Source organism: Lineus longissimus, chromosome 2 (assembly GCF_910592395.1).
Source record: "Lineus longissimus chromosome 2, tnLinLong1.2, whole genome shotgun sequence".
Lineage (NCBI taxonomy): Eukaryota > Metazoa > Nemertea > Pilidiophora > Heteronemertea > Lineidae > Lineus > Lineus longissimus.
Window position 1 is genome coordinate 19,037,870 of NC_088309.1, and position 14,670 is coordinate 19,052,539.

Genomic DNA, 14,670 nt, shown 5'->3' on the forward strand with positions numbered 1-14,670 from the left:
TACCAAGAGTTTTGCAACTTGGCAAATTTATCGAGAGGAAAATTTGTATTCTGAGGAGAGGCGAATTGAATTCATGATCAGCTTGTTTGAATTATAAAGCCAACAACCTCCCACTGACTCCATTTTAAGAATGCCTTGATTTTCTGTATATCAATTCCAAGTTAAATGCACGCCATGTACAGAGATTAAAGATTCAAGTGGCCCCGAGACGAATTCGATCGTATCTCGGCAGTTTTCAAACTGATTAGAAAACTGAGTCTCAAAACCAAATGTGGCATTCGAAAAAGACATGAATTATTTCCACAGTTTCTCAAATGAAGTAAATTCATTTGGAAAATTTCTGTCCCTGGATACTTTGATCCCGACTGACAATTTTCTACAAGAAATTTGTTTTACTCTTTCCAATTTTGAAATTCAGCTCATTGAGTTTTTTAAAACGTGTCATTAGATACATAACAATTTCGGACTGGATGAAGCTCGAGACAACATCATTAGTTTCTTAAAAGCCCAATGTCCTGGAAAATTCTTGTTAGGAATGTCCGTCACTGTGGAACAGAACAAAGATGCAAGCTAAACCACGCTCATAAAAACAGTTATCGGGTGACTTGTATTGATGGCACATGGCGTTTCCACAGTGCCAATTTTACGGCAACAAATAGCACGGCTTGCCATAAAAAAATCGCTGAACTCGCCTGAAAATTCAATAACCACAAACTATTTGTGAGATGCACTGTAAGGGTTATTCCTTATCTCCAATTACCAGGTGACGCACCAATCCTTTACCTCAATTTATAAAGAGACCAAACAATTCTCAATCAAAATGAATTTCAAAGACTGCACAAATACGTCAAGATTTTTTCGCAAGTGCAAAGTCAAATCACATTTTTCCAATAACTGCTGCAATCACTAGAGTTTTTGATTTGTGACATGAAAAATAATCTTTGAATCAAACGATCCCTGATGAAAAGCAGCATGGGAATCAAGTAAATTCTCATATTATAGGATGTTAACACTCAATATTTCTTTGACGAATCATGACTAATGTTGCTACTTTTATTCCATATTGATGAATTTGGCTTCAACTTCCCAATCAACCTTTTTAAATGTCAAATGCCACAATGTTGTTTTTGAAACAAATATCATAGTTAGCGGTCCAATAAACAATAGATTACCAACCTCTGTCAATTTCATCCACAAAATGTTCTGTATTGTACTAGTCCGGTAACTATTACTGCAACCTTTGGCAATCAAGTCTCTCAATCATTCTGATACACCCAATATACTAGCAACTCTGATTCATTCAGTCCTCGGCAATTTGTCAATAAAACATGAAGCAGGAGGATTGCTAACTTCTGACATATTCTATCAATAACCCATGAACTGCTAATGACAGACAATAGCTCACCATCATAGATAGGTACGATGTGTTTATATTTCTCGTGTGGCCGATTGCGCCAATGAGCTCAGCTAACTCGACGCTGTAATCTTGACAAAATGCCCAGCGGCCAATGGCATTCGGGGCCTTATCTGCTCGTTTTCTCCAATAAGCCTGTATCGATAGGAAAAGTGATAATCGATGGCGTATGGTCTGTGTGGCATACTGCCTGGTCTTGGATCACCGATATCGATCGGCTGTCCATTGCCACTGCAACCGTGAATATACCACGACAATGGCAGAGTGAAGCGTCAGCTGTATTTAGCCGATAACACTGACGGAAGCTCCGACTGCTTCTAATCTGTGACCATGACACTGTAATCATGGAGTGCATAGATAACACTATTGAGGGAAAGATCAGTAGTTTTTCATTGCCAATGGGGCTTCATTTTTGCCGCTATATAGCATCATAATCATGACATATCACAATCATGGACACCACAAAGAAGAACGAGGTCAGCTAGGTGGCAATGGTGACTTTGCTCAGCATCAGAGTAGTATCAGGAATCTTTTTGTGACACCTAACTGTCAGATATCACACTTTCCACCCCAGCTAAGCTTTTATTGCAAAAGCGTTGGCCCCGAGCAAACCTTCACTTCCGCTACCACACAAGCTCCAAGCAACTACCTAAGTGCCTGTGGTTATGGGTGAGTTCTCTTGGGTAACTTTTTATGTCACCACGCAGTCAGATCACAACTGTCCACCCCAGCTAAGCCTTCATTGGCAAAGCGTAGCCCCTGAGAAAACCTTCACTTTTACTGCCACGCAGGATCAAAGCAACTACTAAATCGTCTCTGGTCGTGGGTGACTCTTGGGTATCTTTTCATGACGCCATACGCTGTCAGGGTTCTGTCAGATACCACACTGTCCACCCCAGCTAAGCTTTCATTGCCAAAGCGTTGGCCCAGAGTAAAGCTTCACTTTCCCTGCCACACAAGATCCAGGCAACAAATACAAATATTGTCGCCATGGTAACCGGTGATATAGCCTGGACCACAGCGAGCATCTGAGTCGTAACAATCAATGTTGACATATCAGATACTGTTGCTTTTCTTGTTAGATTATGACACTAGATTGGCTTTTAAGGCCATTTCGCACTCGACAGCTTTTCTAGTGATTTTCTCAAAACATTGAAACAAAATAGGCAAAATCAAGCTGAGTAGGAATTAATATCAAACCTCACCAACTGACTAGCCATCAATCTCTCAATAGCTGCTGATTTTATATCACATAAGAGGACTTTTATGCCTGTGGTCAATCAATGAAGAAGAAATTCTAATTCAAACTTAGCGTAATCAAGATCCAGAACTGTTTCTGCTAAAAATGAAGCATCATATTCTATTGTTCCATAATATTGGCAAATGTTGTTGGAAATGGCCAATATTATTTATAAGTGCCTCCTTAATGGCCTTTTGAGTGGCAAAAAACTCATCAGAAGTCCCAAATTTTTGCATAAGGTAGGTGGTGAATCACCCAAGTGGCAAGGTGAATCAGAATGTGCCAAATGGTTCACCGCTCTGCACTCCGCAACAAGCCAACTCGTACGAATTTGAACCAAACTACATCAAAAAGCTGTGACTGAGTCACCGCCCATTAAATGTACTTGTCCAATATTCATGGCTTATGCCAAACAGGGAGATGAATTACATCTAATACAGTAACCTGTTTCTTTATGTCGAAATTTGCAAGTAATCAAATAAATTTTTCTTCTCTACCGGGAGATAGCTTGTAAGTTATAGCTGTCTGCCATCGAAAGAAACTGGCAGTCTTCAATCCCAGCTGAATTTGATTGATTGATTATCTGTTACTGGGGAGAATATTGTCGCTTTAGTGTTTGGACATGTTGTCTACTGGACATGAAGATTGAAATGTCCATCTGAAAAATCACTGGTTGAACACACTGCCATTAAATATCACATTCACTATGTTCTTTTTTCAAAGCCATCACTCATTCATAAGCCCTCGTGAAAGAAAAACTCGAAGGTAGGTTATAAACCAACAACTTCAGACTCTTGTTTTCAAATACAAAGTGAATAACCAGCAATTCCTGCAACTCCAGGGCTCAGTTGCTCAATCGTCATCAGAGACAATGCTCAACTAAACTTGTACATGATTTAGGTATCATCACCATAGTATATAGTAAGCATTAAGTCTTCAGCCAAAGTCACTGCTACACCCAATGGAGCAACTGGCCCTGAACTCTGCTCAAGCTTCCCCTGAAGCTAATCTTTCAGCCACTGGATAACTAGCATTACCTTGGATAATATGGTCAATGCAAAAATCGGCATAAATCACTTTTCTAATATCATCCTTTCCAGGCGGATTAAGGTCCTCTTCAATATGACCAACAAGATGATGATCTACGACCAGGAAATCATTGGCAATATTTGATAGCAAATAGATGATTATCAGCACGAAGCTCTCGAGCTTGGTTAACACTCAAATATCCTCGTATAATAAAGGAAGTACTTTTGATTACACCAGATTACCACAGTGGGAAATATTTCTATCAGGGGATGAGCCTTTTTTTAGATTCTCCATGGGGAAAACATGCTTATTCAATAAGGGCTAAAAGAGGCCTACTATTATATTGACCATATATCATCGTTTGAACATGTTGAGCTTGCTTGTGTGTAATAAGGATTATATAAACCGGGGGGGGGGGGGGGGGGCTCGGACAAGCCATTGTTTTAAAATAATTATGAAACTTGTATAGAGCTAATTTGAACATATTTCAGCTTTTTAAACAGCACTTCACAATATCAGCCCTATATATGGTAATGTAATGTAATGTAAATACCTAATTTATTTAGTACCCTTATCAGATGAATGTTTTCCGATTTTGAGCCCAGTGATGTAACTACTATGCCACTCATCTCTCCTCTCATTAGGAAGGAGAAAAGACATAATGTTTAAATTCAGGAAAACATTCAAACCCTGAAATATCATTCAAACGCCCCAAAGCCATGCAACAGATTCTATCATGATACAATAGAAAATGATTCATAGCAGCTTTCAGTATTCAAATGGCCATTAAAGGAAACATTGAGGATAGATGCCATGAGAACTAATGACTAGTTTTTAGTACAGTATGAATTTGAATAGATTCCTATTCAAGATTTTTCACTGTGTTCCTTGAGATTAAAGGCTTGCTTCAAAAATCAATGCAACACATAAAACCCAATGTTAATCACAAGTTAGATGGAAAGGTTTTTCTCAATTGTTTCTGGCTGACGACGCCCGAGGTGGAATCAGATAACTGAGGGCGGAGGCCTCGATGATACAGTATGAAGGAGACTGATGAGTAGTTCTCTTTTTTTATCTTAAAAACATATATGTTCGTCATCAAATGGAATCATCAAATAAAAATGTTTTCAAAGCAAATGGTTCGATTTTGACTACATGAATTCCAAGTAATCAAAAGCAGCTGAAAAAATAATCATTGTTGTGGTATATGAGACATATTTATTTGTGAGTTGGTAATCAAAATCACTGAAACAAAGTAGCATTCCCGTCCAACCTGGTGTCCAGGTTATTGAGGGTTGTACATTTCTTTGAACTTCCACCTGAATACCATCCAGAGGAAATCAGAGCTTCTTAATAGCACTTGCGTCCCTAGGTCACTGGTATGCGGTGACGGAGAGAGAGAGAGCACTTGAGCTAGATGCAAACGAGCGATTTTAGTTGCCGCGACCTGCGACGGAGCCATGATAACATGACGAGGGATAAAAATTGCATGTCTTAGAGACCTTATGGCGCTTTTAGATCACTGATCTCCTCAGGATGCCTAAAAGAAGTTGGTTGGTAATGTTTTCGTTTTAAATCCAAGTCCATCATTTTGGCACAAAAGGCGCGGACGAATTTTGAAAATACATGTATACTCGTTGATGAAAGGTCGTACTTACAACATGAAGTCCTGCTCCCAGCTTGGGCTGTTCCCTTTGACGGCAATCGTTGTCGATTTGACATTCTGTAGCTTTAATGTCGTGTATGTGTGGAATTTGTCTGCAAAGAGAATCATTGATAATACAAGTTAATAATGATAATGATAATACAGGGAAACCTCCAAGTCGATAGATCAATGGTTGAGCAGTGGACCATGCAACCATCCAAAGATCTGTGGTTCAAATCTTAGTCAACGCAACGTGATTTTTCTTCTAATACTTAAATCTCATTCATTGAATATATACATTTAAAAGCCCTTAAACATGCTAAGATATCTGAAATAGGACCATTTAATAATTGTTTTAGTTCATAGGTCAAGCCAGAGCGGTTTGGGTGAGACCACAGGCCCCTGAAGCCTCATTAGCGGGATTATCAGGCTAATAACAATGGGATGAGCCATGCAGGAGTACTTTCCTGGCTTATCCCATTGTTTAGCCCGATAATCCCGCTAACTAGGCTTCAGGCCTGTGGTGAGACCCGCCACTAAGGCATATTCTACATGTGACTAACACACACACTAGTTTACTGATGCAATGACAATCAGCCAACCTAACAGAAGGACAGGCATCATCACAACACCTAAATCTAACACCTCTAAAACACGTGTTAGTCTTGCGCAGACTTGCTCACTCCCCCAAGAAACTCTAAACTTAGAATGTCAAAACTTTGGAAGTTGTAATGTCAATTTCAGCATTCAACATTCAGAGGCAAAGATCCACAAGTATTATGATGCTGATATTCTGATGTTGATGATGATGAATATACAAAATCATAGTTTTTTTTGTGCCAAGATCCCAGAGTCAATGCATACGCAATCATTTTTGTTTATAAACCTTGCTGTGAAAACTGTGAAACCTGTCCACCGAAAAAAACAGTTTAGGTCTTGAACGCTAATTATTCCATCTGCAAAAATATCTGCGTGTTACGAAAAACAGTAATAGGCAAACAACCTTTCATTGCAAATACTGGCATCAATGGTTCCAATTTGCCCGCGAGCATCGCTAGTCTCCGACAGGCTTTAGGGAACTGAAAGAGTTAACGTTATGTGTGAATAAACCCAGGTGTCCTCTTCACCGGTTAGCGCAGCACAACTACTCGAGTTCAGCTCGCCTCCAAAAACAGAACGCCATCATTTATTTAACGGGAACCCCCAGTCAATGTGCAGCACCACTACAAATAGCATACATTGACCAATAGTTGGAAAAAAATCAATGGAAAATTCATTAGGTAGACAAATCAGGAACAAGTGGCCACCTTCTGTTTCCTGACATACGCATGATGCCTTAGATTTAGGGACAGGCAGATGGTTTAGTGAGATTAGATGGCATACGGTGGCGAAGATTTTAAAGAAGACTGTGGTGATAATTTCGGCAGTAGATTCTTAACCAAGTTGCCCCCTTCCGTTTCCAGACATGCAATTGATGCCTCAGATAAGACAAGCAGACTTTGATGGCAAAGAGTTTGAAGCAGACAGTGATAATGATTTTGGTAGAAGATTCTTAAAACAGGTTGCCACCTTCTGTTTCCTGTCATGAGACCTCAGATTAGACAAGCAGACGACTGCAAAGATTTTGAAGCAGGCGATGGTGATGATAGTGGCAAAAGAATCTTGACCATTGCCACCTTCTGTTTCCTGACATGCACACGATGCCTCAGAAAAGACAAGCAGACGTTGGTGAAGATTTTGAAGCAGACGGTGATAATGATATAATAGGCAGAAGATTCTTAAACAAGTTGCCACCTTCTGTTTCCTGACAAGCACATGATGCCTCGGATAAGATAAGCAGATATTGACAAAAAATTTGAAGCAGACAGTGGTGATGATTTAGGCAGAAGAATCATAAACAGGATGCCACCTTCTGTTTGCTGTCATAGGGATGATGCCTCAGATTAGACGGGAGACAGTGGCGAAGATCGGGGCTACGATAGCCGTCAAAACCTAGTTTGCAGTCAAGGTGCTTACTGAATTAGTCAGAGTGTATGGCTATTTCCCATTATGTGTACTATGCAGGATGATCCTTCCTATGTATCAGGCAATTTAAGGTTGAATTGTTTCTGCACATGAATGAGAATGAAGAGGCCCACCCAGGGGCAGAGACTATTGGATCTGGTTCAGTAGCAAAAGCGTTAAAAGAAGATTATCAAAGACGACAACTGCCTTTTCTGGCTAATATTTAGCGAAATGTCTGGCACGCGCCAAAGAACTAGTAATCCAATCAAGACCATATGTTGCGCAGAATACGAACTTTGCGCCATTAATCCAATTTCGATCTGTAAATGTTGTTATTCTACACTTAAGGGCGGGACATGTCAATTTGTTTATCACTGAATGGTATGGAGTCGGGTTGCCTTGACCCTGATTCTGTGCTGGTCCCTAGGTGGCGCTCGGGGTCACTAGGATATCGACCCAGTATCACTTACTGTCTCTTCAGAGAACCCCAGCAGCAGAACTATGAAAACAGAAGTACAGATTGTGAGCGAACCTCTCTAGTGGATGGTTAGAAACTGCTGCTTGATAATTTCTGAGGCTAGGGTTGCCTTGGCAGTGTATGCGTTTGGACGAGACCTCATCCTTAGATAGGAAACTGTTTTGTGATATCATCTCACATTTTCGTCGCCGCCTATACGGAGTGATTGTTTGATTGATCGTTACTTAACGCACATGAAAGGGAATTGCTTCCAGAAGGTGCGAACAATGACCTAATGAATTGTCAAGATAATTCCCAACTGAGTGACGATATTTCACCCCAGGGAGCATTCATTAACGCTCAAGGAATGATAATGACGTTTGTACCAGAGTGACGACCAGTGTCGTCTATGCGTCAAGAAAGTCAAGTGCTGATAAAAGACAGAGAGGCTGAGTTTTGGGGTGCAGACTTTAGGAGATAAATGGTACAAGTCCAGTCTGAAGTAACCTAGAGCTGGGAACTGTGAAAGACTCAAAACAGAACAACTGACCCCACGTTCTCACGTCACTTTCGAAACCTTCTTAGCTCAGGGGACATTTTTTCTATATTTCATGATCACCTCTGGGATCACCATTCTTTCTGATACTATCCAGGTTTCCAGCCTAAAGAAAACTACAGCCAAACATGCTCACTAGATAGAAGACACCAGGTGAAGTAACGACCATGCCAGTTTGGCATCACTCTATGTCGCAGATATGTCCATTGGGACACGTCAAGCATAAAAGTTTTAAGTCTCACACAAATATCAATGTGGATGTAAATCGTGTGACATACAAATCGCATTGACCTTTACTAGAAACCTTACCAACTTCACTAGTACCACCAATGGTGTATATGAAACACGGTTTGTTCAAAAGACCTCAACCTTCCACAAAGATGATATGCACATGAACATAAGGTTTTTCCACGACATTGTATGGATTTCGAAATATTTTCCCAGGGACTATATGAAGCTTTGGGACATGAGAGACCAAAGGCACAAAGATCAGGCATCAGGTGTCAAAGATACATAAGGATGTACATACATTGTGTGTACATGTCTGACATCGTATTTGAAATAATGGACTCGATTAATCACCATTAATAAAATCTCGACAATCATCTAAATTAATCAATGTCGGGTCAAGAGATATAGCCAGTGAATATGTACAGCACGTACTCATCCCCAAAGGCTGCGTAAATCATTTAAATCAGCTCACTGAGTCTGCACTGCATTTTGTTACTGCTGACTTTCCAACTGTATAATAACCCCATTTCAAGATTTTGATCCAAACTGAAAGCCGGGTCTGACCCTCTTGTCTTGTCCCGGTTAAGCCCACTAATTTATGGGTAAAAACTAGACCGGGTCAAATTTTGTATAGTAAACAAAATTTCTGGTCATTTCTTATTAGAGTGCAAATGCAAATACAACTCTTGATAATTTAGTCACTTCGATCAAAAACATTGACGACTTGATGCTTGCTTGATCATCTAATAGTAATAAAACAATTTATTGTAAAATTAAATTGTCAGCCAAAGCTTCCTGCACAAGTGAATGGTCATTCTTTCAATTTCACACTTGTAATGCTAATATACTGGCCATGACAGCTAACATCCAACACATCACACGCCAGGCATATAAGTTCCATAGATACAAAAGTATCGATTCCCTGACGAGCATTCTGATGGAGAATGGAGCAGTTCTGGGTCAGGAATAGCGAACCAATCATGCGCAAAAATCAATACAATCATCGCAAGTAAAGACACAGAGAGAGGTATTAGCACATGGTGGAGTACATCATTTATAACACACCGTATGGCAAGCATCCATAAAGACCAGGAGAGAGGGATTGGCACTCGTTGCTCCAGTTACTTTTCATCTATGTGCAGGGGAAATTCGAGACGCTGACATGCAGGGTATCCGCTAGAGGGTACATTTAGCGTACATTCAAAAATGTACTGATACGTACCCTAAAATTATTAAGCCGAAATGATTTTTTGGCATTCTGGCCGAGAAATGTGTTTAACCAGATGATATTCATGCATTAATGGCCGGAAATCACTGTCCGTTTCTTGGGCTATCCAATTTTATCTTAGAAGAATTCAGGACAAGCCTTGGATTGGTCGGGATTAAAGTTGAACGTACTTCTCGGAAATTGGGATGGGCCTTTTTTATAGTTTAAGCCGGAACACACTCATTGGAAATCGCAGGAAATCCTTGTTTAGTGCATGTAGCTCCCATGAGTCCCAACAGATTCGCAACCGGTCACTTTTTCACGGTTGAAATGGCTTTAAAAATCCAATTTTTAGAAGTTCGAAACTGCATCACAACTATAATAGTACAGATTGCAATTACTTCTTGTTTTTTTTAAGCCAATTGGTTCGAGCTAGACAGGCTTGGTGCCTGGGATATGATCAAACATCGGCTATAAGCTCCTCACTGTCAGCGAGACAGATGATTGCCCGGACTGGCTAAATCAGTGTAGTCTAGTACAGATATTTTGTACATCAGGTACAACCTTTGAAGACCCTTCGGTACCTTCCTCGGTCAAGTAAATTTTAAAATTTGGTGTAGGGCAAGCTTTGACATGCAGCGTTTCCTTCCACAGCTTACTTTTGACCTGCAGCACACATCTATCTTTCCCACCATTTTTTTTCTAAAAAATATTTTCTTTGAAAATTGGGTAAATGAGCCATCCTGAGATGTTTTGTGCACCTACAACCCACAACACTAGCTCCTAAATGCCTAAATTTACTGTAAGGTCCTCAACGTTTAGGGAGAGACACCCACCTTGAATCATAGAGGGGGACACTTTCCCATCCCCTCTCTTGAGGAGACCCTGCTGTTTCTCCAACCTCCATTTTAATTACCCTTCCACCACAGGAAACAACCTCCATGAACACAGTACAAAACGTTGATACACTTAGCATCCATTAGCCCTCAGATTCCCTTTCATTCCAACATCACAAACTTCCTTTGACGTTCTCACAGCCGTAGCTGAAATACATAGCAATGTGACTAGAGGTGCACTGATAAAGGGATAGACACGTAATTAAATGGTGAAACTGTAAACCCCATTATTTTTGCAAGCCTAATATTTCCCAATTTTTGTGAGAGAGGACTTAAGGGGTGGGTTTATAAAGTGATATGTATGTCAAGGTGACAAAGCAATTACCAGGTGTATAATTTTTCCAAAGTACAGGCTGTACAGGTGTCCATGCATCGCTGCAAAAGTTCTCCCAAGTTGCAATGTGACTCTGGAGGCGTGACCAATGAAACGTGGTAACAACATTTGTGTAATTTGATCTAACGTGACATTGGCAAGGTCTGAGTTAAGTTAAAGTCTGACAAAGCAGAGACCTGAGTCTCATACCTTTTGTGGGGTTGAACCAGCGACTTCTTCAGTGCTAGCTGAGAGTTCATGCATCTATAGACTACCACGGCTCCTGTACTGCATGGATGTCGAGCTGATGCGGGTAGGATCTCGTCACAAGTAGGAAATGCTGACACGTGCAAAGGACATGCTTTCTGTCCAGAAAATTAATCAAATACCAGTGAAGGGCATCGTGATAAGATATGCGAAGGATGCAACATTGGTGTAGACATGCAATGTTCTACTCAGGTGATCGGCAAGAAAGTGACTTTCACCTAACAGAAACAGAATTGTATAACAACGCGATGTGTGCACAGACACTGGAACAAATGCAAGTGATTACTACAGTGCAACTCCCTAAAGGAAGATTCATGCTGGTGTACATCAACTATTCTAATAGAGTCATCTAAGAATATCTGGATGCAGAGCGAGGATACACCACTATTTGAAATAACGGTTTATGAGTCTTTGAAAAAAGTTAATGGGTTTTGGCCAACACCAATATGGACCCCGTAGAGGTAAAATGGAACACCATTAGAGTTTTTTTTGGAATCTCAAAAACCTTAGGGATTTGTCATTATACCGAAAAACTTCTAAGGGGTGCATATCTGTGTTGGTTGAAAAACCCTAAAAATATTTTCAAAATTTCAAAAACCTTTAATTCTAAGAGTGCAGAGGGGTGTATGTGATGAAAACCATCTCCCTCCATATTTTCCTGAAACGGTAACTCTACATCCAAATATTTCACTATTCAAGAGTTCATAATTTAGAAACTGATGGTGATCGAATATGTACCAAAAGAAAAAATACAAACCACAACAATATTCAAGTCACACATTTCAGTAGTACCTCTGTATTGTAAAAGAACACGCTTGAAAATGGCAAAGTGCTGTCCTTAAGTGGGAGGTGTCATGATTACAGAGGTCAAGTTGTACAGAAATTATCCAATTGGTCAAGGAACCCAGTCTTTGGCCAGCTGTTTTTGAACTCATTTATACCATCAGTTTTTAAAGAGCTAAACCCTTACGATGACTCTGTAAGAAAATACTGTACCTTGCTGGGGCGTTCTGCCCCCACCAGCCAAGTCTGCCGCTAAAAATGACAAAAAGAGGAAACTGGTCAGATAGAAAGGACAGGACAAGGGTTAAAGAAAACCAACCAAGAAACACTTAGTATCTATAAAAAAGAGTTTTGAACAGCCCAGTCAAAATCCTCAGGAGGGATACCTTTCATTGATAAATCTTGTACTTACTGCTCGTACCAGATTCATTTTTTCATTTTTGTGAGAATTAATTAATTTAAAACGTAAGTAAAACTGTCATGAAACTCTCTGTCAATTAACTACCAGCACTAAAAAGATGGATTATAACGAAATTCACAGAGGGGTATATTAAATCAATTGATCATACAAAATGCTGCTGAGTGCATCTTTCTAATGAATATTCTGTCGGACTGCTTGGCTTCTTATTCACTACGATGATGGATTAACTACAACATCCATCTAAGCCGAGCCAACATGCTGTCATTTTCTTGGAAGGATGAAATGAATGAAATAAATCAGGGTCAATGACCGGAAAAGGTTGTGCCTTGCTTTAATTGTAACATCAATTTGGTTTATTGAGACTTTTTCAAATAGGTCAATTTGGGTCCAGCCACTCGGCACGGGCGTGAGAGAACTATAATATTTGAATATTTCCAATTATTCACCAGGTAACAAGAAAATTCACTTTGGGCAGATTCTGAACAAGAGGCCAAAGGGCTTGGTGTTCAGCTGACCATTGCCAGTACATCTTATTCCTACCATGAAGGCAGAACCTGTATGCCCTATATGAATTTTTTCGAGAGCTCTTATCCAACGAGTTCTCGTTATTCTGTCTTCTCAGCAAAATACGATGTGTGAATCATGTCATGAATAATAGAGGTTGCACACCATCCTGATGCCCAAGCTGACTCTGAGGTGATTCCCTTCCTGCCTATAACATCAACAGTTGGCGTGGGGTGTTTCCGTCCTCCTTGGTAAATTTGGTCGTAAAAATGATTTAACAGTCTTGGAGTCGTAGGTGACTTCCCACTTCCACTCAGTCATGTCAGTGCCTGATGCATATCATACTGCATGATTTTCTAAAGTCTACGTTATTCATCTGTTGTTGAGACAAAGCCGCTATGTCTTGACGTTACATCTAGCAGAAGCGTCACATCATATTTAAAAGTCGGTTAAGCTGGGTTGGGCGCAACATGCTTTTTATCAGGCCTACTCCTACTCCCACTCCTAGGTTATCTGAAGAGTGGTAGCAACCTCTCTACATAAGCCATTGAGTTGGATCCTGCTAAAGAAAAACAATGCCCTAAAGCGAGGGTGCATATCAAGTATCTTTTGAAGCCAGCTCCTACATTTTAGGATCATATTACAAAACTATTGAACTTGAAACCTAAGACATTGTTAGAAAGCAAAATGAGCCCTTACGGAACCTTCATAAAAGCTTTTTAAATGTTGGCATCAAAAGCTGCTTGTCGTACTTCCCACTCCAAAGTCAAGATTTATCTTAGCTTCTTCTGTTTTTTTAAACACATAAGAAAAAATGCACCAGCTCTAAGATTATGAATGACATTTCCCAAGCGGGCGTATGAATAGCATCTCATAATTCCCACGCGTATCATAAACCAGATAAGAGCCTGACCGCATCCCGGCCCACTGAGAAGAAATGCCCCAAGAAAAGTTGACGTTTGACGTACAAGGAAGAAAGGAAGTTTTCACCGCAATGGTAGTCTTGACAACAGAGCCTCGAAAGTTGTTTCATCCATCGCTGACCTGTACTGTAAACCTAGAAGTATTTGTGGCAATTTCATTTCACGGTTTCTTGAAATTGCAACTTTGGTGTCCCGTCACTTCAGCATTTGGACAATCATCTGACAGTTATTTCCATCACATTTTCTCATTCGCAGCTTACTTTCACAATTATCTGCGAAAGCAAAAAATGAACGGCACACAAACTTTGCCGGGATTACAGTACAAATTCTAACACAAACAACACAGATTCTATTCCACTGGTATCCACAACATTCTGTGAAAACCATGGAAACATTGACAGAATCCATGACAACTCGAAATAATGCTTTTGGTCATTAGATGCTGGTAAGCAACTTATCACGCCATATTACAGCCTTTTAAGGAAGGCTAAGATGATAATGTGATAACATGGCCGACTACTTGGTCATTTATCAGATTAGGAGAAAAAGGTCCATTTTGGTGATGAGAGAAGTCAGACAGGCCACCCACTCCTGTTCCGATGAACCTACTGGACTGTGACTAGGCAGCAACAACAAGTGCCAACTTGATACCCCACTCATGTCTAAAGTTCCCCATAGACAAGTGATTTTTACAACTGTGACAAGCAATAATCAACACAGCAACTAGTGATGATTTTCATTGACGGATCTTCGAAGCAATCAAGCCTTATAAATTCATTT

General features: G+C 40.1%; 2 protein-coding genes across 2 annotated transcripts in view; one reads left to right on the forward strand and one right to left on the reverse strand.

The window, feature by feature from the left end:
* Positions 1–14,670, forward strand: part of LOC135482724 (integrator complex subunit 3-like) — a 414,475-nt gene that overhangs the window by 234,629 nt on the left and 165,176 nt on the right. The gene's annotated exons all lie outside the window — the stretch shown is intronic.
* Positions 1–14,670, reverse strand: part of LOC135482719 (protein unc-13 homolog B-like) — a 220,494-nt gene that overhangs the window by 198,890 nt on the left and 6,934 nt on the right. Inside the window, exons 3-4 of the mRNA XM_064763021.1 lie at positions 12,256–12,294; positions 5,342–5,441 (exon numbers count right to left, since the gene is read on the reverse strand). Of these exons, the coding sequence (XP_064619091.1) occupies positions 5,342–5,441; positions 12,256–12,294 (139 nt within the window). The remainder of the gene's footprint in view (positions 1–5,341; positions 5,442–12,255; positions 12,295–14,670) is intronic.